Source organism: Schistocerca nitens, chromosome 3 (assembly GCF_023898315.1).
Source record: "Schistocerca nitens isolate TAMUIC-IGC-003100 chromosome 3, iqSchNite1.1, whole genome shotgun sequence".
Lineage (NCBI taxonomy): Eukaryota > Metazoa > Arthropoda > Insecta > Orthoptera > Acrididae > Schistocerca > Schistocerca nitens.
The window spans coordinates 620,286,358-620,312,011 of record NC_064616.1 but is presented as its reverse complement, the minus strand read 5'-3'; the positions used below and the strand labels follow the sequence as shown (position 1 = coordinate 620,312,011).

Here is a 25,654-nt window from a genome sequence, read left to right as displayed (position 1 = left end):
CTTTAATAAGGCCGTTTTCAGACAGTGTAATAGTGTTTCGTTCTACTTTAGAGTCTTTAATAGCATTCGATATTTCAGCACTCATGGCTTCTTTCCCTTTCATGTTTCTGTGAAGCCCTTGCTCTGTAAAATGCTCCCTGCAATCACTATTTATCCCAACATATGTAGCATTAGGATAACCTCAACATATCTTAGCGAAAAGTTTGTTGGCGGTAATAATCTCAGTATTCACGCAAGAGTTTTCCATGAGATCATACCTATGAGGGATACTGACAACAAAAAATTTCACTTCAGGCATTTTACAAATTGCTTGCTTTAAAACTGTTGTAGCACGTCTAGCTTCATTGTGGTATACATCGTTGGCGCCTCCAATTATCACACATGTGCTGCCATTCGTCATAGATTGATTACAGCTATTTAAAACTTCACATAGTGGCGCTCCTGGTTTGATTACGCCAGTTATCTTGAATCCTGTTTTCTTAGAACTCACCTCTTCCATGGCTGTCTGCTAGAATAAGGATTTCATGTGTATTTCCCAACGTGTTTTTTTGTTTTGTTTACAAATAGCAGGCCGATTTGTTTTGCTTTGTGACCGCAATTTAGCGTTGATCACAGAACTGTCCGTGTGGATGATGGTACAATTTGATTGTTCTTTCTCCTCTGTGCTATTTTCAAGCACACTAAACCTATTACTTAGTTTTAAAGTAAGTTCCGCTGTTTTTGTTTTTGGTCGTGTGCTGCTTATTTCACTGGTATTTCAGAACTCTTGTAGGCTAGATTTTGAGGAATTTCTCACACTTATTACCAAGTTTTCAAGCGTTTTTGCGTATTTTATAATATAATCGAGTTCTTTCCTAAGTTCGTTCTCTACATTTACTTGCAAACCTGCCCTGTGCATTTCACGAGCATTGTCTCGCCCGTTGCATTCTACACCGCAGTCGCACTTATTTAGAACTTCCGATCGTGAGAAACAATGGGTATGACACCACTTATGATTGAACGCGCAGATTCTTAATCCATTTAACACAATTTTATGGCATATGGTACACTTCACTGACCAAATACGATCACAAATTACCGAGCGATTTGAAACTACGTGTATATTCGGCGCCATCTTTATGACATGTCTGTTAGCCAAGGCAGTATAACAGTGTTCCAATTTTCATTTGTTATGGGAGTCATTTTAATATTAGTAAGGAGTTCTACTTTTGGTTTACTTACCTTAGGTTCCAATTTCTTATTTTGGTATGGAAGAGATTTCTTAACAGGGCAACAATGTCCCAGCGTTTTTAGGTAGCTTAGGCATAAACCATTCTACATTGAACTTTGCTTATGTCATTCCCTATTTTATAATTTTCATTCTTTTAAACGCAAGCCTTTCTTGTCAAGCAGACAGGTATTTACAGTGTCACAAAATGAAATAATGAAGGGATTGAGACAGATCATGGAGCAAAACTTTACATCATAGTTTGAGAAGTGTGGTTGGTTGGTTGTTTGAGGGTTAAGGGACCAAACAGCAAGGTCATCAGTCCCTCGTTTCAAATGTGGTCCATTCCGCTAATGTGACATCTCAGGAAAGTCAGAACAATTAAAGGGAAAAGGCTAAAAACAGAAAAGGGCAGTCATGTTGTCAATGGTAAAAACAAAATGAGGGAAGTCAGCAAGAGAACGAACCCAACGCTACGCTGAAGCAGCATAGGCAAGACCACCTGTGACTTAAAAGGTGCAACCGCTAGAATGTAGAAGTACATATGGGAAAAGGAGACTAACCAATCCTTTAAAAAAAGGGTAAAAACAGAGTAAAAGGGGAGGAAAAGAGGATCTCGGTCAGGGAGGTGAATCGGGAATCTCCAAACACGGCTTACAGTGGGAGACACCCAAACATTCATCGCCCTGCCCCAACAGCAGAGGGAGATTAAAAACCTTAAAACTGAGAATAAAAACCACTTTCGCGGAGGAAACCGAGAACCAGAGAGACTATCTGCGAATTGTCAGCCAACATCAAAGTAAAGTGTGGGGGATCTGTACTTATCACGCAGAGCCAAAAGAAGGGGGCATTCAACCAAAATGTGGGCTACTGACTGGAAGGCTCCACAACCACAAAGTGGGGATGGCTCATCACGCAAAAGAAAACCATGGGTCAGCCTGGTATGGCCAATGCGGAGACGAAAGTGTGGTTGAGTCCTTTCGGGAGAGGCGAAACGAAGAACGCCACGGTCCTGGTGTCACCTTAATCGCACGAAGTTTATTAGACAGGGGAGTAGCCTCTCAAGAATTGGCCCATGACTGTGCGAAGTGGAATTTGATGTGAAGCCGTAAATCCGCTGCAGGAGGGGTTACAGAAAACGGGGGGTAAGTGACTGCTCCCCCAGCCAAACGATCAGCGAGCTCATTACCCGGGATACCCATGTGGCCAGGACCCAGAGGAAGTCAATGGAACAAGCAGCACGGTGAATATCAGTGAGATGGTCATGGATGGTAGAGACCAAGGGATGGCGCGAAAAACACGTCAATAGCAAGAAGGCCACTCATCGAGTCCGTACATAACAAAATGCGGTTGTGTTGGGACTGTTTAATAAAGGTAAGGGCCTGGGAAATTGCCATCAATTCCGCAGTAGACACCCCACATGTAGGTGGCAGCAGATGATTTTCCGTTCCAACAGAGGACGTGAAGGCATACCCCACATGATCAGCAGATTTAGAGCCATCAGTGTAAAAAACAACAGCATCCCGAAACTCCCATAAAATTTGGCGGAAAAAGGAACGGAACACCACTAGGCGGATGGAATCTTTCAGACTTCAGCGGAGATCCATCCGAATTCGAGGCCGAGGAACTAACCAAGGAGGGGGGGGGTGGAGGGGAGGGAGCGAGGAAGACAGGACAAAGAAGGAAGCTGAAACTCATAGTAAAGAGACGCAAGACGGAGCCCAACCGGTAAACCCGCCCGAAGGCAGGAGTTGGGTGGGCAACGTCCATGGTCTGGGAAGAGGATAGAATAGGAAGGATGAGTGGGAGAGGGACGTATAGCGAGTGCATAAGACACCAGAAGTTGGGACCGCCGAACAGAAGGGGGGGGGGGATCCCAGCTTCAAACAGGAGACTATCAACAGGGCTAGTAGGGAAGGCACCGGTGGCCAAACAGATACCATGATGGTGTACTGGATCCAGCACGAGCAGTGTGGAAGGAGCAGCTGAACCATAAACTTGACAACCATAGTCCAAGCGAGACAGAACTAGAGCACGATAAAGACAGAGAAGGAGGGAACGGTCTGCACCCCAAGAGGAGTGGGCAAGGAAGCAAAGGACATTGAGTTTGCGGAAACATCCTACCTTCATAAGTCTGATATGGGGCAGCCAAGTGAGCCTGTTGTCGAAAAGAAGACCCAGGAAACTAAACTGTGGGACCACAGGCAATCGTTGTGCATCGAGATAGAGCTCTGGATCAGGGTGGATCGTAGTACAGCGACAGAAGTGGACCACCCGCGATTTTGAAGGAGAGAATTGAAACCTGTGTGAGAGGGTCCATGCAGAGGCACGCCGTATAGCTACCTGGAGCTGCCGTTCTGCAGATGCCATCGAGGAGGAACTAACCCAAATGCAGAAATCATCCACATACAGGGCAGGGGCGACCAAAGGACCGACAGAGGCCACAAGTCCATCGATAGCAATGAGGAAAAGGACACTCAAGACAGAACCCTGTGGGATGCCCGTCTCCTGGGTCCGTGGAGAACTAAAAACAGTACCAACTCGAACTCTGCCATCTGGAACAGGAACTGGCGGATAAAAATCGGGAGTGGGCCCCGAAGACCCCATTGATGAAGGGTGAGTAAGATGTGATGGCGCCAGGCCGTGTCATAGGCCTTGCGAAGGTCAAAAAACACTGCAACCAAATGACAGCGCTGGGAAAAAGCCTGCCGAACTGCGGATTCCAAGCGAAGTAAATGATCGATTGGAGACTGTCCCTCTCGAAAGCCACACTGGTAAGGGGACAATAGATCTGGAGATTTGAGGACCCAATTGAGCCGACAGGCTACCATCCATTCAAGTAACTTACGAACAACATTGGTCAGACTAATTGGCCGATAGCTGTCAACAGATAGGGGGTTCTTACCAGGCTTAAGGACAGGAACCACGATGCTATCCCTCCACTGAGAAGGGAAGTCACCCTGGAGCCAGATACGGTTAAACACCCGAAGAAGATGTTGCCGTTGTGGAGCACTGAGATGTTGAAGCAGTTGGTTATGAATGGAATCTGGGCCAGGGGCCGTATCATGAGAAGAAGATAGAGCAGAAAGAAATTCCCATTCAGTAAAAGGTTTGTTGTAAGATTCTGACTCACAAAGGGTAAAACATAAGGTGGAAGCTTCAGCCCGCTGTTTCTGGCGAAGGAAAGTAGTCGGATAGGAGGCTGATGCTGATGCCACTGCAAAATGGGTCGACGGCGATCACTGATGGCAGTGGCAATGTCCGTACTCCACCATGGGTCTTGCCGGCGATGAAATGGTCCAGATGAGCGCGGGACAGCAAGGTTAGCAGCGCGAACAATCGCGTCACACACGTCACGTAGGACGTCATCAATACAACCCGACAAAGAGGGAGCAAACGCGACCTGTGCAGTGTATCGAGGCCAATCGACACGTTGGAAAGACCAACGAGGTAACCTGTCCATCGGGGAGCAGGAAGGGAGCGTGATAATCAACGGGAAATGGTCACTACCACAAAGGTCGTCGTGTGGCGACCAGTGTAATGAAGGGAGGAGAGAGGGAGAAGAAAGAGAAAGAGCAATGGCAGAAAAGGTACCATGACTGGCACTGAAATGAGTAGGGGAGCCATCATTAAGAAGGCACAAGTCGTGGTCTGCAATAAACTGGTCTATAAGAAGACCTCGTCTAGATGGAAAGGCACTGACCCACAAGGGATGATGAGCATTAAAAATCCCCAAGGAGGAGGAAGGGAGGAGGAAGTTGCTGAAGAAGGGCAGTTAAGGCAGCAGGTGTAAGAGTCCTGTCAGGAGGGAGATAAAGATTGCAAACTGTGACCGCAGAGTCAAGGTAGACCCTAACAGCAACCACTTCCAGTGTAGTGTGAAGAGGAATCCACATGCTAGCAATGTCTGTATGGACCAACGTACAGACGCCACCAGACGCCCGCAGGGGTCCGACCCGGTTTCGACAGAAAACACGGAACCCACGGAGGGTCGGTGAGTGAGCATCAGTAAAATGAGATTCCTGGAGAACCACACAAGCTGCAGAGAAAGAAGAAAGAAGGGATTTCAATTCCAGAAGGTGACGATAGTATCCATTACAATTCCATTGGAGAACCACAGAACGATGATTTAAATGGGGGCTGAACACGCAAAAGCCAGTCATACCGCCGGGTCCCCACCCGTCACCGACAAGGAGTGGCGACATCCATGAACGACAGGTCTGAATCTGGTTGTGAAGTCGGGGAAGGGACCTCTGGGGACACCTGAGGCTCTTTGTTCCGGGACTTATGTTTCTTCTTCTTTTCAGGCTGAGATAGAGGAGGGCTGTGTGGCATAAAGGAGCCAGCTGCAGCAAGATCAGGAACAGAAAGAGACTGGGCGACCTGGGGGCCGACAGACCACGGCTCTCGCGGTCATCGCGCGGCAGCAGACCTTTGACCTGGAAGGTGCCGGGAAGGGGCATCCTGGGAGAGGCGCCCTTGACTGGCAGACACCAAAGGAGTGGGGCACTTCTCCGGCTGGGGAGGGGGAGCAGCACCCAGAGGAGAAGGCATGGGAGCCGCAGGGGAGGGGGGGAGGAGAGGGGTCCGGGATGGGGGTAAGGAAGGGGGAGGAAGGGGTGAAGATGTAACCAAGGCGTAACTAGATGTCATGGACACAGGGTGAAGACGTGTATATTTCTTACGGGCCTCTGTGTAAGTTAAATGATCGAGGGACTTATACTCCTGTATCTTCTTTTCCTTCTTATATATTGGGCAATCTGGTGAACGTGGAGAATGACTACCGTGACTATTTACACACACAGGAAGGGGAACACAGGGACTCCCCTCATGGAGTGGACGTCAACAGTCACCACGTAGAGGGGCCTGTGAACAACGGGAAGGCATGTGTCCAAAACGCAAGCACTTAAAACACCTCATAGGAGGTGGGATGTACGGCTTCACATCACATCGATAAACCATAATCTTAACTTTCTCAGGGAGGGTATCCCCTTCAAAAGGCCAGGATAAAGGCACCAGCATCAATGTGATTGTCTTTAGGACCCTTCTGAACACGCCGAACAAAGTGAACACCCCGCTGTCTGAGATTATCCCAAAGTTCCTCATCAGTTTGAAGGATGAGGTCCCTGTGAAAAATCACACCTTGTACCATATTTAGAGACTGGTGGGGGTAATGGACACAGGAATTGTGCCAAGATGGGTACAGGCACGAAGGGCCGCAGATTGGGCAGCTGAAGCAGTTTTGATCAGCAACGAACCCGACCGCATCTTGCTCAGGGAGTCCACTTCGCCAAACTTGTCTTCAATGTGTTCCACAAAGAATAAAGGTTTGGTATTGGTGAAAGTATCTGCATTAGTCCTGGTGCAAACTAGATAACGGGGGAAAGGTTTCGCCCCTAGCCGACGGGCCTGACCCTCTTCCCAGGGGGTAGCCATGGAAGGGAACGCCGAAGGGGCAAGAGAAGCAGCACTTGAGGAATCAGTTCCACGCAGACACGGCTGCAGAAGAACGGCCAGAGTTCTGGACCCGTATGCGTTTCATTTGCATAGTGTCCGCCCTGATACCACCTACTCCGATCAGGGGCTCTCCTCACGGGCGCCACCCAGCCACAGCAAGGGCCATCTGGCACGGCGGCCATTGCTGGGAGTTCCGATGCTCCAGGATGACGAGCAACCACTCCAAGGCATCCATGAGGTGGTCACAGCTCAGGTATCAGAAGTGTGATTCCTGTGTGTTCAGGGGGCTCAACCAAAAGGGTACATAGCGACCCCACCACACGGGCTGGCTACCATGCTGGCTATGCGCCCTAGCATCAGACAATGACATGAAAGAAAAGGTGGAATGTACTAGGAGGGCGCACGTCGGAGACACTAGGTAAGGTGCTCTTCCCAAAATGGCTCACACTACGGAGGAGAAATTTTGTAATGGAGGTCAAACCCCAGAGGGGGACCAAGGAATGCCAAAAGGAGGAGATGATTATGCAACAAAGCCGAATTGTAAAACCAACAGAACCAGGAAGATAGCGGGGGCCAACATAAGCAAGGACACCAAGAGAGGGAGAGGAGAGGGCGAGGGGAAAGGAGCAAGGAGGGGAAAGGAGGGGAAGGGGAAGGAAATGCAGCCCTGGAGAGAAAGAAGGCTGCAACAGCTCGGGGCCCCGTGCTCGCCACGCACATATCCACAAAAGAGTTGTGGACCCCCTGGGGGGTTGAGAAGTGTGGAATGTCTCAATCAATAAGCAGAAGCTTCATTGCTTGCCAATGACAAAGTTTTACTAACATTGAAACTAGGATTTGCTTTTGAAATCATTGTCCTAATAAAAATATAGGCTATATATTCCTTATTCATTCATAAAAAGTATGGGAACTGGGAATGAAATAAACTATAAATATTAGGTACTATATTCAGAATTTTATTCCAGCAAAAAGCTTTTCTTGATCTGTTGTTATCCACTTTGTTGAATTGCTTGTTACAGGTACACAGAAAAATTATTACAATGTGACTGTTTTCAGTTAACTGCCTTATTCACAAGATTGTGGAATTTAAAAATAATACAGTTGTATGTAAAAAAAAGTATTATGTGAAATTTTAACAAAGCCCACATCATTGCTTGTTGAGAATGAAAGAAATGTCTCAGTCTCCTGACTGATACAAATGTAATACTATTTACCATTCCACATACATATGATTTATCACAGTGGTCTTGCATAAACCAGGAAAGTAGTCAAGCAAACAAACATAAGAAATATGCAATCATTTATAAAATGTCTTACTACAGATATAAATGTTGTGGGCTGTAGTTTCTGTACAACACATGGGTTACATTTCAATGTATTAGGGGAGAGACTGCTAGAAAATTTAGTGCCCAGTGAAGTAGTGAAAAACCAATAACGCTCACCTGCGAACACTACTATCTCTCATTTTTTGAGGGTAAACCACTGTTGGACTAGATCACAAAAAAATATAATTTGTAATGACACACAAGCAAAAGCCATAACATACCACACAATGATGGGACTGTATTTCAATGTGCCAAAATGAGGCAATTCTATTTGTAATTAATATGTTGTCACTCGTGGAAACTTAATAAACAACATTGGCTAGAACATACTACAGCATACTCTGCCAAACAATGGCTAAATATTTCAAAAAGAAATGTATGTCCCATTTGGAAGCACACAGATCACTAGCTATTGCAGAACTAGTACTGCATACTGGTATGGTGGAGTATCAATCACTTGGAAACACTACATATAATGTAGTTCCAAATGTATGTTTGTCTGACTCCATCACACACCAGGAACAAATTTTCATAGATACACTGAATATGCTAGTACTATTAGTTTTAAGATACAGACATCACAAACATTTTGTAGCTGGTTATAACAACACAGACATAACAGAAAAGGAAGAATGTGCATCTTTTATTAATTACAATAAGGTTACATTCCCAGTTTGCCTCAATATAATGAGTGCTTTATACAAGATGCCTCACACACTAGACCTCTGTGTACAAATATCAGTTACTGACCTTTAAAGAGTACCAGTTTTGTATAGGTTGTCCTGATTTTATTTTCATGCAATGCATCACTTATTCTCTTGGCTGCATGTTTTTGCCGTGTCGGGAGGTATCGTGTGGCAATTGCTTTAATCAGCAGTATCATATGATTGTCCAAGGGATGCTCATTTTCCATGTGGTCTGCTAACTCCTTTAACACTGGCTTGAATATGAATTCACTAAGCACCTCAGACACACATTTGGAAAACTGATTTTTCAGAGGAACTTTTGAATTACCTGTAGTATAGCACCTGAACACTTTTTCTGCTCACACACACAGATGTCAACAACATCATTCAATGGTAAAACCAACCATCCCCTACTCTTTCTATGAATGAGAGAATAAGCAACATGGCTACCATCCCCTCTCAATACGGATAAACACGGTTCACATTTTAAGGTTTTTTCCAAGTGACGCACCACAAATCCAGCTATATATACTACAATATGGACTGCCACTTCAGAGAGATAAGTTCCAGTAGCAAAGTAATTGTGGTCGTTGTCAGCTGTCGCTGCACTATTTTCCGTGCTTAGTAACTGCCACCGTTCCGAAGTGTTATTTATGTGATCTTCAACATTGGAACTGCTGAAAGTAAGAATGGGAATATCTTCCAAAGTTATACAATGCCCTCTTTCTGATCCATGGGTCTCACAATGAATTAGTAGCCTCTTGTATGCTGCAACAAACGGGCGAGCAGTGGGGTTGTTATTCCAACTACCACGACTTCGGATGGCACTAAAAAAACATTTCCAAGTGGTCCTGAGAACATTTGTAAAGAGGTAGAAACTTCAATAGAGGAGCATGAGTTTGTGTCCCCACTACTTTGCTATACATGTGTAAAACACTGGATATACACACCAGGAATCCAATAAACCCTGTCTTTCTATTTGAGTCAACAACTCTCATTGCTTGAGGATTTCGACCAACAGTGAGTTCCTTGGTGTACCTCTGTGCCTTTAAAAGAAATCCCTCTACAGCACTAAAATTTGCTGTATTTAATGCCTGCTTGAAACCACTTTGTAAAAGTGTTCTGGATTTGCAGACATCAAAGAGACAGTTGAAAATGCGTGTAAATATTACTGTTGCAGATGCCTGTTCAAAACCTGGGAGTTTCATATCACAACAGTACTGTATGGCATCTGCCATGGAATTGCTAAGCAGCTGAGTAGCCAGTTTCACCATTTATGTGGAGCCCTTCCATGACCTGCAATTTATGTAACAGTTCCAAAAAGTGTCAAGAAATGACACCACCTTGCTCATCCCAAAGAAATTTTTTACTCCTGAAGCGTTGCGCACAAGTTTCAACATATGTGTAGGGTCTAGGAAAAATGACATTTCATGATCACTCCCTTCAACTGAAAAAGTACTTTTCAAAGTTTCACAATTGAGATTGCAGCCAAAACATCTAGCCATTGACAAATTGCTAGCTGAACCATCACATGTGAGTGAAACAACTTTCACACCACTTGAATTGGCAAGATCAATGCACTATTTCACTATCTCGGCTTTTTGCTCACCAGTTATACCAGCAGTCAGGAAATAACCAACTGGGAGCTTCCAAGAAGCATTAATAGCCACAAGCATGAGCACAAATGCTTCTTTGGCAATGGGCAAATTATCTGTGTCTACAGATGACCCCAGGTCAACATAACTGTAATAGCATGTACCATCAAATGCTACATGTTGCCTGATGGCAATTTCATCAACTACCAAACTACATAGAGATGGAAACTTTGTTTCACGGTGACAAGCTTCTGCCGTAATTACCTTAAACGCCTCTGATGTGAAGCCAGGTGCTCCACCCACACATTGGTACCACTTTGTTAATGTTCTGGGGTGTGGCAAACATGTATTAAAACAGCGCCTATGGCAAACATGTATTAAAACAGCGCCTAACATAATTATACGCCCTGTGGGAATAAAAATGCAGTGTTAAGGCAAAGGAGCGCAGTTCTGGGCTGTATGACCTAGGTACAGGATGTGCCCCAGCTTTTGCAGTTTGTCGCTGCAGCAAGTCTCTCTGCATTCCAGGTATGCTTTCTAGTATATTTAGTGAACTTTCATCCACAAGATGCTTGTCTTTCAGTATATTAATGACAGCACTCAAAGAAGCCACTTTCTTCTTAAGTCGTCACTTAGACTGCTGAAGAGTTTTAATTTTTTTTTTTGTACTGATCAGTTTTTCTTATGAGGTGTTCACACTTCGTCTTCAGTTCATCAGTTTCAGAGGATGTCTGACTACGTTCTGGTGGTCCTGCAGTGTACTCAGGAACAAGAGCAGGAACTACTTCATCCTGCACTCTGCTGACGGCAGCCAAAGCTGAAGATGGAAAGGAAGAGCTCTCCTTCGGCAATTGTGGCTTTCTCTTCTTGTCTCCCTAAATGAAATAAATGGATGGAAAACCTTAAGAACTGTTTTTAACAGATGGTTGAAGGTGTTACAGTCTTGATCATGAACAGCATGTTACAGCCCACTAATTGCACCTATTCTTAGTCCTTTCCAGAAATATAAATTCTATTTTTCCAGCAACTATTTATCTTGTTCATAAAATACTCATTACTCTAACAAAAACCATTGTTGTGTTCAGCAGACAACTTGAAATGCCTCCCATGTGCGAAGCTACAATTAATACACACTTATTGAAAAAATATAAACGCTTAACATGTAAAATATTTCTGTTGGGGTGTCTTGTTTAACTATCACACTGTATCGCTATACGTGCTGACAGTTAACAAGTTCTCAATACAACTGGTCCAGCGGTTAATGATATAAAATTGTGTGTTATATCTAATTTTGCATTAGTGGTTGGTGCATATTCAATGTTCCACAGTAGTGGATAATATTAACAAGAAGGTAGTGCCAAAGCTTTTTAATCAATAATGATATCTTTCAATGGAGAATGTCAATGAATAGTGCATCAAACAAAAGAAATGTTCATTTGCTGTGCTTAACCCAAATACAGAGTTATATTTAACACAGCCCAAGTGCTAATTTCTGTGACTTCACAAAATAATTATACCAGACAAACTTGTTAGCTTCAGTAGTCTCATAATCTAAACAGTGAACCTGAATTTTCTTCTCAAATATTCTCTTGTGTGCAGAGGCTGATGCTCATCAAAAAGGAGTTTCATAAATTTGTTTCTACATGACAATGTGGAGAGCCAGATTCTCTCTTTATAACATACTGTGTAGCTGCACAAACACCTCAGTGTTCCAGCACCTCCCCTCTTAAATTCTATATACAACATGGAATCATTCCTAGGCAAAAGGTATGTCTAAGGACCTAATGAGGTGGAAAGTGAAATTAATGTATTCAAATGACCTGAAGGAATCCTCCCAAAATCAACATATATAAGTAAAACTAGAGCTGTATCAATTACTCCTAAAACATAACTGCCATTAACTAGCAAAGACAGTGCAATAAAAATGTCGTACTACACAGTAGACCAGACAAAGTGAGATGTTCACAAACTACTGCCTTAAATATTCACATAACTGATAATATTTACTTCACATCTGTATTCAATTACTTTCGGAGTTAGAGCTAAATAATAGTAACTGAAAACTAAGTTAGCTATACCCTCCCTCCAAAGCCCCATAAATACATCTTGTTTGTAATACGTACTGGAACATTTCAGTTACGTTACACTACTGAGAAACACTATTCATTACCACCAATATTTACTGAAATACGGTACATAGAATGGCAAATCTACACAGTGTCCTGTTTGGGTCTATACTTTACATCAGTTAATGTAGTGGTAGCTTTTAATTTGGTACATGATGAAGACAAAGTGAGGTACTCAACACTTCGATTATTGACGATACGTACGTATTATACTGAAACGTGAACTTGAAAACTAAGAATTTAATTCTTTGAATTAACATACCTTTTGCAAATGTTTGGGGTGTGTAGGGAAAACTGATGGTACAGCATTTTCACGCAGCCTTACTGTTGAAAGGTAAGTTCGGTCTATGTCCTCTTGTCGAAAATGCTGAGAACATATAGTGCTCCATTTAGGCGCACGCCAATTCTTCCTCCTCACGGCATTCTCCCACAGAGCTTTCCGACTTTCATTTTTAGGAAATCTAAAATAATACAGGAGAAAAATACGATATAGTACAAGTACAGATGTAGCACACGTTCGTTCTCAATGAAGTTGCAAAATCACACTTAACGAGACAACTTACACATGAAATGTTATTCCCTTCGATTTCGCATCACAATCAGAACGATTCGTACATCCGAACACCACACAAATCACCATAATAGCGCAAAATCCTTCCAAAAGCGAGCCAAGATGGCGGCAAGTGATGTTGTTCGATCATGTGAAGTGTGCAAAAAAGTTATTAAAACGACAGATATAGTGCTAGTTTGTGGATTATGGTGTAATAAATCCTTTCACAGCGAGTGTGTAGGCGTTAGTAACAGTGAAGCTCGTACAGTAGCGTGTTCTAAAGACCGAATTAAGTTTCACTGTGTGTCCTGCGAAAAGAGGTTAAGTAGCGAAAATTTACATGAACCTGAAGTTCAGAAACCCAAAAGTGATATTGAAGTGAACGGTGACGTAAAATTATTAGAATACTTGCAAAATATACTCAAGTTAACAAATAAAATATCGGATGATAACCTATCAATGAATAAAAAGCTGGATACAATTATCAGTGCTGATTCTAAGATTGAAGAATTGCAGTCTCCAAAATATAATGTAAACATATGTGACAAACCACTTGTAAATGGTGCTGACTCCTTGGAAAGTGGTTATAGCAAAGTAAGTGAATTTGTGCAGGAAAACATTGGTACTGCAAATGGTAAACAAACGGATTTGGCGGCAGATAAAGACAAACACCATATTGTGGTTAATGTGCTGTGCAACCCGACTCACACATCCAAAACAACTGTTGGTGATCGAGAAAACGGCGCTGATGAATGCTGTAATAATGTAAGTAGTGACAGAAACTGTTCAAATCCCTTTCTACAACTAGAGAAACAGATCATTCCAGACGAAAAATCTCCAACCATAAATTGATATCATGGAATCAAACGAGTGTTTTGATGTAAACAATCTATCGGTCAACAAAACAGGATCTGTCGTTAATAAAGATGAAAATAGTCTCTACAGCTCTGCAGATTCCTCAGAAAATAAACTCTCACCCAATACAGAGTGGCGTGTAGTAAGTTCTAGGAAAAGAAGTTTTCGCCATAGGGACAAGAAAACCCCAACAACTTCTGCAGAACAACAAACAAATAACACAGCGCTAAATTCAGATATACCATGCAAACTGCCACAGACAGTGACTATCAGATCAACTCCTCCAACCAATACCATCTCAGTAGTTGGAAATTCAAGTGTTAGTGACAGGAAAAACAAAATAATAGGCACTGGTGATGACCAAGGAATGCTGTATGGGGAAGAGAGAGCATGGTTTCATTTAGGAAAGGTGAAAAGTGGAACGATAGCAGGAAACGTAATTAACTTTTTGAAGAAAATTCTACCAGGTCATAGCAACTTTCACGTAGAAAAATTGGAATCTAAGGGTGTAAATAGTAGTTTTAATATTGGTGTAGACTTTCATCTAAAAGACAAGCTAATGGACACTGCTGTATGGCCTAAAAATGTTGTAATTAAGCGTTTTTTGTTCCAGGGACCATCTGTTATGCCAATAAAATAGATTATGAAGTTAAAAACAAGGATCAAGGATCACTGCACAAGAATGTTTCTAGTACTGAAAACAATATGCCTATAATCATTGCAAGAGTAAATGTGCAGTGCATAAGAACCAAAATGGATCTCCTATCATTTTTTATAGAAGAAATTAAACCAGATGTTTTATGTATTTGTGAACACTGGCTAGCTGAAGCAGAAGGTGATTTCTATAAATCTGTTGAATACTTAGACATGGCCAGTGCTTGGTTTCGAAGAACTGCAACCCACAGTGGGGTCTCTGTGTATACCAACAGAGATCATAGCATCAAGGAAATTGATTTAAGCAGTTTTTGTGTGGATTTTTCTCTTGAATTAGCTGCACTGTTATTGACAAATATTGATTTAGTTGTTGTTTCTGTGTACCATTCACCAGATGGTGACTTTGAGAATTGTATTGGACATATGGAGAACTGTTTGTGTTACCTAACACGACTAAAGTCGAAAATCGCAATGTGTGGAGATTTTAACATATACATAGGTGATGGAGATGCCAGAGAGAGGGTCTTTATGAGATTAATTACCAGTTATGGGTTGTTTATTGCAAATAAGCTCCCAACAAGGGGTGGTACATGCCTGGACACCATAATCACCAACCTCAACATCTGGGATTATAAACTCAGTGTAGTTGAACCTATGATAGCAGATCACTGTGCACTAGTAATGGAAACCAGTATGAGGAGCAAACCGCAGATAAGCACATGGCATTCAAACTACATATTCAAAACAAAATTTGTTAAAGAAGAGAGGCTAAATGATCTCAAAGCAGCTCTATCTTGTGTAAACTGGCAGCAGAAAATTGCAGAGTTAGTAGGCAGTGATTCTTTGTTATGTCTGTTCCAAACCTTAAAAGCAATATTTGATGACATGTTTCCGGTAAGACCAGTGAAGAATCCTCTGGACAAATCACAAGGCAGGCAGAAAGTTATCAATGTGAAACAATGGTACACCGCCGAGCTCAATAAATTGAAGTGTAATACAAAATTGTTCATCACCGGCAATGGAGGGTGAAGCTTTGACAATGCCAGCCACTCGTGCTGGCGAAACGTCAGAAAAATCATTAGATGAACGTCGGCCAAAGAACCCGAGACAGAAGCCAATAGGCAGTTTGTCAAATTGAAGTGTATTGTAACAAGTTGTAAGGACCGAATGAAATCAGCTTTAGACATTCCAGCTAAAGAATTACATCACTGCAACTACCTAAAAGCCAAAAAAGCTTATAGGAAGGCAGTAGAGGAAGCAAAAAAGAAATATAATGATACATACATTAAAGAGGCCCAAAATCCTTGTAAAGCTGCCTGGAATCTTGTAATTGAGAACAGAAAGAAGACTACCTCCTGCTTAAATTCGTGTAGCCCTGATGACTTCAATGAATATTTTGTCAGAATAGTGGAAAAGACAGTGAGTGAAATTCCACACTCTGAATTAGATCCGACTGCAAACATAAGAAATGCAGACAGTTGCAGTATTCAAAACTGGAAGGAAGTACAGCCTGAAGACATGATAAAAATTGTGAACTCCTACAAACACTCAGAATGTGTAGACATCTATGGCATGTCCTGCACACTGCTAAAGAAAATTATTGCAGAATTAGCTCAGCCACTAGCCATAGCAATAAACAAATGTCTATCTTCTGGTGTCTTCCCAGACTTCCTTAAATTGGCGTGCACAGTACCAATATATAAGAAGGGGGATCCTTGTGAGGTGTCCAGCTTCAGACCAATCTCAGAGGTACCAGTACTAGCCAAAGTTACTGGGTCTGTGATGCACCGCCAGGTACTGAATTACTTTGAGGAAAACAACTTATTCCAAAACACACAGCACGGATTCCGCAAAGGGAGATCAACAGTGACAGCCACACTGGACTCATTAAAAACAATTCGACAGAGTTTTGAAGAAAGAGAGAGTGTGGCACTGACACTCTGTGACCTCAGCAAAGCCTTTCACTGCATCTCACACACAACACTAATAGCCAAGTTAAGATGCTATGGTGTAGGAGGTGTTGTTCTATCAACACTCCAATCGTATTTGGAAAACCGAAAGCAGGTAGTATCAGTGCACGGAGCAACTTCTCTTGAACACAAACTGGAACATGGAGTGCCCCAAGGATCAGTCTTAGGACCTCTCCTATTCCTCATATATGTCAATGATATGAGCTGTAATAGTCAAATGTTGCAGTTTGCAGATGACACTACCCTTATTGCCAAAGGACATACAGCTGCAGAAGCTCTTGGTGCATCAAATTTGATGTTTCAAGAAATAAAAGAATGGTTTGTAATAAACAAAATTAAGATCAATGAAGAAAAAACCCAACATTTGATATGCAGTCTAACCAACATTGAAGACCAAGAAAACATGGAGACTGTCAGACTACTGGGCTTCAAGATTGACAGGAAACTCTCAATGAGTGATCACACTGCATATGTATGCACCAAACTTTCTCGTGTGATATACCTCCTGAGGAAGCTGAAGAGGGTAATAACTGACCAGTTTCTCACAATAGTCTACCATGCACTCTTCCACAGCCACATTAACTATGGACTGTTGTTGTGGGGACACTCCTCAGACAGCAAAGATGTGTTGCTATTACAAAAAAAAAAAAAAAAAAAAAAAAAAAAAAAAAAAAAAAAAAGCCATCAGGATCATATCCTCTAGCAAAAGACTGGACCACTGTAAGCCTATTTTCACCAGACTAGGCATAACGACTGTTTTTAGTCAGTATGTGTTTTTCTGCATCATGTATATAAAAGAAAATCAAGGGAATTTTAGCATAAGACAAGAAATAAATAATCATGACACTCGCGTAAGAGGAACATTGAAGTGCCAAGGTGTCGCCTATCAAGTACACAAGACAGCTTTCCAACAGTCGCCCTAAAAATGTACAATCAGCTGCCTCCAGAAGTGAAATCCCTGCCACGTGAATTATTTCGGAAAAAAATTGCTCAGGACTTGAAACAACATCCACTATATTCCTTGGAAGAGTTTTTCAACAGCGGTTCTAGTGAATGGACAAAATAATAAATATTGTTATGTTTTATATATAATTTTGCCTAAATTTAATCTTTTTATGTTAACTGCACATTTAATTTTGTGTTTTACTTAAAGTACATATTTTGCCAAAATGAAACTTTCTGTGTGTGATCTACATGGACTTGTAAACATTTTGCTTTATGGTATTTTCATTTGGTGCTATGAAGTTTTACTTTCCTGTTTAGTTATATTTCATTCCCACTATGTTCTATGTGTTTTTGTGCACTACATAAATATTTTCTTTTATTTGTAATATAAATTTTGTATATGGTGTTGTATAAATGTTAGTTGATAAACATTGTATTTGTGACACAGTCTATCCAGCCATGGCTGGTAAATGACGAAGATATAGTAATAAAGACAAGCCTATGCACACAAGCTTACAGCAGCAATGTTTTGGTCGGATTGAGATGGCTACCCTCAGCTTCGCATAGCTTCGCAGCTGTGACGTCACGGCGTCTCCCTCTATTCTTACCTCCAGGCACAATATGCATAATTCCATGCAATCATTCTACATATTTTGTTGCCTTCAATCTTAAACTTCACCTTAATAGAACTCATCTTCAGAAAAAACTAATGTCATTTGTGACTTGCACAGCCCACAGGGAATGTTTTTTTTTTTTTGTAAACAATAACAAAGACGTTTGTTAAGGAATTTTTTCGTTTATTCAGTTCATACAAATACATTTCACTGCTTGAGATTACAATTCAGTTGTTGAGTTACAATATAATATTCTTGTTGTGCAAATTCACTATGCTATTCCAATGCAGAGAAACTTTTATCTTAAGGCGGGTTCACACACGCAACGGAAGTATCGCCACAAGCCAAGTCATTCTGGAGTGGCGCTGTGAGCTACCGTTCACACAGGACGCCACAAATTCTTCGTAATTGCGCAGTTTGCAAAATGGCGTCACCTGTCTCAGCTGATTAAACGGCTGTACATATTACTAAATAAGATGTTTTGGAAACATAATAAATGTAAAATATTACTTACCAAAGTGTTTCTCGTCTCTCTTGTCTCGACTACATGTTTTAAGAACCGGTCTGCAGCTTCAAACCAAGCAAGGCTGTGTTTATAAATACCGTCTGTAGATGCACCACTCTTAAGTGATTTCAGTACTTTTTTTACATTCATTCATGTAAGCATTTCGAATGCTTCGAATTTTTAATTTTGTTGTAGCTACATCAATTCCAGGTACATATTCACGCATACTGTTTACTATTTCAATTAATGCAGCATCTCTCAAATTTCTGTGTTTGTATGATTCGCTTTTGCGGTTCCAAAGGCATTCTCGTTCTTGATACACCTCCAAGAATCTCATAATTGCCGCTGTTGACTACGTTTTCGACATATTAATAGCAAACGCACAAACAAAAGCTCTATCTGCGAACGAATACGTACTAGAAAGGTTTGAATCCAGCCGCGAGATAGCAATCGAATGACGGTATTCGATTGTGGAGAAGGCAAAATGGCGCAACAAAGTAGAACTAAGTTAAACTTTTTGTGGCGTGACAAAAGTTGCGCTTCTTAAATGGCGCCACCGAAAACTAGGCGTTCACACATGCAACTACAAAGCAACTGCAGTTCGCCAATAGCAGTGGCGATACTTTTGTTGCCTGTGTGAACCCGGCTTTACACACTACAACAGTAACACCGGTCGAGAATACTTTTTTTTTGCAATTTTTTCGCAGTAGCACTGGATTTTTTCCTATAAATCTATGCTAAAAACTAATGCAGAGAGAAGTTTCTTTACTACAACTAAATACCGCAGTCGCAGTAGCATAGCTTTTACAATAATTCTGATGTACTTTGATTACGCATGCACGCGCGCGCACCGAAGGGAGAACTTGAACCTCTGACAGGGGTAGCCATGTGAACTGTGGCAAGATATAGTCACCAGTTCGGCAGTGAAAACCCTGCAGCCATTGGGCGAGGAATGCTGTTCAATATGTCCTCCATGGACATACGCGGAGTCAACATGAGCATCAGCCATTGAGCTGTCTGTATAAACCACTTTGTGGCCTCGGTAAATTTCAAGAATCAAGAGGAAGTGGCAGCGGACAGCCACAGGGTTAACTGAGTCCTTAGGGCCGTGTGAAAGGTCCAGCTGAAGCCGCGGCCTGGTGTACGTGAATGGACCTCAAGTATAGGTGGTAAAGGCAAGGACTCCAGTTCAGAACAAAGGGATCGGACACGAACTGCAATTGGAAGACCTGACGTGGGCCACCAATGTGGGTGATGAAGCGCCATGGGTGGGAAAAGGGGACGGTTATTTGGATGTGCAGGAGAACTACGAACATGTGTAACATAACTGGCCAGCAGTTGTGAACGCATAACCTGCAATGGAGGGACTCCAGCCTTCGCCAGGGCGCTGGTCACCAGGCTCGTCCTAAAAGTTCCTGTCACTAGGCTCACGCCACAGTGGTAGACTGAGTCGAGTAAACACAAGGCTGAGGGCGCCGCCGAACCATAAACCACACTCCCAGTCAAGGCTGGATTGAACAAGGGCTCTAAAGAGCTGCAGCAGCGTAGACCGATCTGCAACCAGGCTGGTGTTGCTCAGGCAGCAAAGGGCATTGAGGTGCCACCAGCACTTCCACTTAAGTTGATGAAGGTGAGGAAGCTAAGTCAATAGGTCGTCGAAAACCAGTCCTAAGAACTGACATGTCTCCACTACACAGAGTGGATCGTCATTAAGGTAAAGTTCTGGTTCTGGATGAATGGTATGATGCTGACAGAAGTGCATAACACACGACTTTGTGGCCGAAAACTGGAAACTGTGGGCTAGAGCCCATGACTACGCCTTGTGGATGGCTCCCTGTAGGCGCCGCTCAGCAACACCAGTAGTGGTGGAGCGGTACAAAATTCAGAAGTCGTCTGCATACAGAGAAGGCGAGATGGACGGCCCTACAGCTGCTGCTAGACCATTAATGGCCACTAAAAATACACACTCAATACAGGGACCTGCGGGACCCCATTCTCCTGGATAGTGGGGGAACTATGGGAAGCACCAACTTGGACATGGAAAGTACAAAGCAACACGAAATTCTGGATAAGGCAGGCCTCAGAGACACCACTCATATAATGTGACAAGGATATGATGTTGCCAGGTCGTCACACACGCTTTTCGTAAATCAAAAAAGACGGCAATCAGGTGTTGGCGTCTGGAAAAGGCTGTTCAGACGGCAGACTCCAGGGACACAAGATTATCAGTGGTAGAAGGTCCCCGACAGAAGCCGCCCTGACATGGAGCCAGTAGGCCACGTGACTCCAGGACCCAACCCAACCGCCGACACACCATATGTTCCAGCATCTTACAATGAACGTTGGTGAGGCTGATGGGCCAATAGCTATCCACATCAGGTGGGTTTTTACCGGGTTTGAGCATCGGAATGATGGTGCTCTCCCGCCATTGCGATGGAAAGACGCCATCGCACAAGATCTAGTTGAAGATGATGAGGAGATGTTGCTTGTAGTCAGATGAGAGATGTTTAATCATCTGACTGTGGATCTGATCTGGCCCAGGAGCTGTGTTGGGGCAATGTGCAAGGGCACTGAGGAGCTCTCACTGTGTAAATGTGGCGTTGTAGAACTCACTCTGGAATGTAGTGAATGAGATGACTTTCCCTTCCAGCTGCCATTCGACAGTGCGAAAGATTGGGGGGGGGGGGTGTAATTCTCTGACAGAGAGGCTCGAGCATAGTGCTCAGCACAGTGCTTGGCAATCGCGTTTGTTTTATGGTAACAGCTGTTGGGAACTGGTACCCAAAAACACATTTGATATTTGCCAATGCTTGGTAAGTGACATATGGCACCCAACGGTCAAGATGTATGTTTCCCAACACTCCTGCTTCTGTCGTTTGATAAGTTGGCGAACATGGGCATGGAGCAGTTTAAAGGTTATGAGGTGCTCCAGTGACGGGTGCCACTTATGTAGCTGTAGAGCTCGCCGACTTTCCTTAATTGCTTCAGCGACTTCCAGCAACCACCAAGGGACTGCCTTTCACCAGAGGCACCCGAAAGAGCGAGGGATCGTGTTTTCTGCTACAGAAACGATTGTTGTAGTCACCTGCTCAACTATCACATCAATGTTCCCGTGTGGGGGATTCAACCATGACAGCAGAGGTGAAAGTTTCCCAGTCGACCTTGTTTAAAGTCCATCTGGGTAGTTGCCTGTGGGCATGACGCCGGGGCAATGACAGGAAGATGAGGAAGTGGTCTCTACCGCACAGGTCGTCATGTGCTATCCAGTGGATGGATGGCAGAAGTCTTGGGCTGCAAACTGATAAATCAATGGCCAATTAACTACAAAGAGCCACACTTAAATGTGTGGCAGCCCCAGTATTTAAGAGGCAGAGGTCTAACTGAGACAGCAAAGTTTCGACATCTCTGTCTCGGCCAGTAAGCACAGTGCCATCCCACAAGGGGTTATGGGCGTTAAAATCTCCCAAAAGTAGGAGAGGTTCAGCGAATTTATCAATCAGTGTAATTAATACATTCAGGGATAACAGCCACAGCTCCAAGAGGGGTTTGAAGGGGCACAATTTCACTACAGACTGAGCTTAGGACATAAACGCAAACTCCACCTGACACTCGATTATAATCGTTACAGTTCCTGTAATATCCCATATAGCAGCGAAAGGCAGGGGTCTGCATAGCTGGGAACCACGTTTCTAGGAGGGCAATGCAAACAGCAGGTGTAAAGCTTAACAGCTGCGTTAGCTCAGCCAGGTGGTGGGAAAAAACCGCCGCAATTTCACTGGAGGATGAAGTCATCGTGAGACTGGGAAGGCATGGAACATTCAATGAGGCACTTTACACGTCAGGGTGACCTGCTGCCACCGACTTTTTGCCTGAGCAATCTATATCCATTGTGTCTGAGGTTCCAGCGAGATCTAGGTCCTCAGCAGATGCCAGAATCTCCACCTCATCCACAGATGCAGGGCTTGTAGGTAGCAGTGGTGTGGGTGCCACCTCAATGCCTGTGGTCTTGGGGACCTTCTTTTTCGATTTCTCTCGCTGCTCCTTGGGTTTGCCTAGCTGTGACGACTTCACTGATTTAGCCTCCAGGACTGAGGATGGGCGTGAACCCCTATGACCAGCTGCTTTTGGGCTCTGCAGCCACTGGCGGGTGTTGTCTTTCCCACTAGCAGAAACCAGGGGAGGGAATGACCCAAGGGACCCCTTCCTTGCGAGAGGAGCCGAAGAAGACTTACGCTTCTCCAGCTCAGAAGAGAGCACTGATATCCCCAATGGTTGGGGGGTGTTGCTCCCAAAGTTATAGACTTTGCCTTTGTAACTTCTAGTACCTGTTAGCTTCGATACATAAACGGTTTCACACATACGTGCTCATCTGTACCAAACGTTAAGTAATGTGTTGGATATGTTTACACACCAGTAAAGGTGCTTTAACTTTACTTGCAGTACTGAAGTACTTCACCTTTTCCTGCTCCTACTCACGTCCTTCACTCTCGGCCTATTTTGTAGAAGCAGTTCACAGGAGCTAATCCACACGCCACCTATCCAAGTGAGATACAAAAAGCAGGGTACATGGCGACCCTACCACAATGGACTGGGTACCATGCAGGGTATGAGGTGCAAAGAATTTCACAGTCATCATCGGCGCAGAAAACGACACTGCATAGTGGGCGGAGAAAAACGCACACAGGAAGGTATCCTCGCTCAAGAGAGGGAGGATGAGCAGAACTGCAATGCCACGACGAGAAAGTGGTCTAAACATCTCTATGCACGATGGACATGCTGCACTATGTAAGGCGCCCTTACCCAGTTGGCTTGCTCTTTGGAAACATTTTGAAAAATGGATGTCAAACCCTACAGGGGACCATCACATAAAGGTCGAAAAGCGTGAGACTCCTTTAGGCACCTCTTACGACAGGCAAGAATACCTCGGGCCTATTCTAACCCCTGGGCCCACAGGGGGCTCTGTTTGGATGCCCAAGTGCAGTTTTTGGTTGAATGCTTCAACTGACCCTCTGACTTCCATCTCGGAAAAGTGGCCCAGTAGAGCACACAAGATGGATTAACGAAACCACTCTGCGATTGACGTGCCCCACGTTATCATGCCATTTCCCCCCCAAACATAATGAAGAGTTGTCTCTTCAACACCGGAACCAACTTTTGGGGGCCTTAGAAAACCAACAGGGTCACAGTACCCTCCTGTCAGGTTCTCGATTCCCGTGAATGATATTCGCTCCTCAAAGGCTTCTGCAATTACTAAGTATTCTAACTGTAGTATGGTGTCGCTGACCTGATGTCCTTCACTACAAGGACAGGAGAGTGAACTGCCACTAGCCACAGGATCTTCTCTGTTACTAATACTGTAACTAGAGCCAGTCCATAGAGTTGGAGAGGTGGACAGGTATATGTGCTGTACCTCACGCCACGCGGGTTTAGCCGAGCGGTTTAAGGCACTGCAGTCATGGACTGTGCGGCTGGTCCCGGCGGAGATTCGAGTCCTCCCTCAGGCATGGGTGTGTTTGTCCTTAGGATAATTTAGGTTAAGTAGTGTCTAAGCTTAGGGACTGATGACCTTAGCAGTTAATTCCCACACACACACACACACACACACACACACACACACACACACACACAGTTACTGTACCTCACGTGATTGGTGAGGCGGCGGCGGCGGCGGCGGCGGCGGCGGCGGCGGCGGCGGCGGAGTAGGAGGAGGCAGCACTGTGGAATTGGACCACTGCGTGCAGCCTGGCTGCTGCAACCCTGACCTGATAGTCTGAGGGAGGGCGGCCTATGCATGCCAGAGCGATGCTGTGATGGCTTGCTGCCAGGGAGATGGGGGTGGCGGACAGCGACGGGATCAGCGGAGGCGACTAGTTGCGCTCTTGTCGGCGAAGCACACTACAGAGGACCTCATTTAGATGTTACAGGCTTCACCACCCCAGGTACCCGGGTCATAGTGTATTGCATGAATTGTTCCTCCGACACAGCTGTTGCAGAGTAATGAAAAAAAAAAGTACAACGTTCTAGACATTGCCTGCTGTCGTTGCTGCTGCACATTCTCCAGCACAGTCTCCTCCTTACCCCCTTCATCTGACGGGAAACCATCTGCAACAACGAAAAATATACACCATATTACATATACGATGAAATTTAATAATGTATACAGAGTACTATGGATATATATATATATATATATACGCAAATCATACTAATTTCTTCGTGAAATGAAAAAAGAAATAACGTTTATCCATTTTGATCCTCGAAAGGATCTATAGCAACAACAACATATTACATAAACGATGAAAAATATATATACTACATATGATGATGTTGCTGTTGGGCGTCTGCCTCCAGCTCTTCCGCGATTTGGTGGCTGTATGCTGAAACAACAAGAAAAAAATATTAACTCCTGAATCTGGTTGGTTGGTTGTTTTTGGGGAAGGAGACCAGACAGCGTGGTCATCGGTCTCATCGGATTAGGGAAGGATGGGGAAGGAAGTCGGCCATGCCCTTTCAGAGGAACCATCCTGGCATTTGCCTGGAGTGATTTAGGGAAATCACGGAAAACCTAAATCAGGATGGCCGGACGCGGGATTAAAAAACGATGTTTTGTTTGCACTTCAGCCCGACTGCAACCGAATGCGCGTGCATGCCCAGCAGGACACTAGGAGAAACAGAGAAATAGCATGGGTTTCGACAGGAGTTTCTTACGTGTCAAGTATGAAAGGCATGCTGCCGCCTGATGCTTTTGTTCAAGGATTAAGGTCACATTCAGTTTGTCAGTCACAGCACCTGAACAGACACCTACGTGTGGCTCGGCAGCTGATGGCCGCATTGTTGCTTTGCGTGGCTCACTGGTGCACCCCGACTCCTTGGAGCCAGCACGGGTGGCGTTCAGTGGGGTCCAGTGGACGACACGTGCTTTGCAATTTAAAGATTTTTAACAGCATAATTACATGTGATGGGTGTTTCATGATAGTATTCCTTGTGCATCGGAATGAAAAAAAGTGATCGATTTAATTACTTTTTACAAGACCTGCATCTTCACAAACAGCAGAGAATGAAGAGCAAGAGAAATCCAACCCCTGCAAACTGAATTTCTTATAAAAAACAATATACACTTGAATTTCCTGTCATGAGGGCGTTCCTCTCTACCACAGTGCCACCA

At 43.8% G+C, this 25,654-nt stretch overlaps 1 protein-coding gene across 1 annotated transcript in view; it reads right to left on the bottom strand.

Moving 5' to 3' along the window:
- The window catches only part of LOC126249365 (WAS/WASL-interacting protein family member 3-like), a 54,845-nt gene that overhangs the window by 13,643 nt on the left and 15,548 nt on the right, over positions 1 to 25,654 (bottom strand). Inside the window, exons 2-5 of the mRNA XM_049951018.1 lie at positions 24,521 to 24,591; positions 24,128 to 24,259; positions 10,970 to 11,145; positions 10,285 to 10,598 (exon numbers count right to left, since the gene is read on the bottom strand). Of these exons, the coding sequence (XP_049806975.1) occupies positions 10,285 to 10,598; positions 10,970 to 11,145; positions 24,128 to 24,259; positions 24,521 to 24,591 (693 nt within the window). The remainder of the gene's footprint in view (positions 1 to 10,284; positions 10,599 to 10,969; positions 11,146 to 24,127; positions 24,260 to 24,520; positions 24,592 to 25,654) is intronic.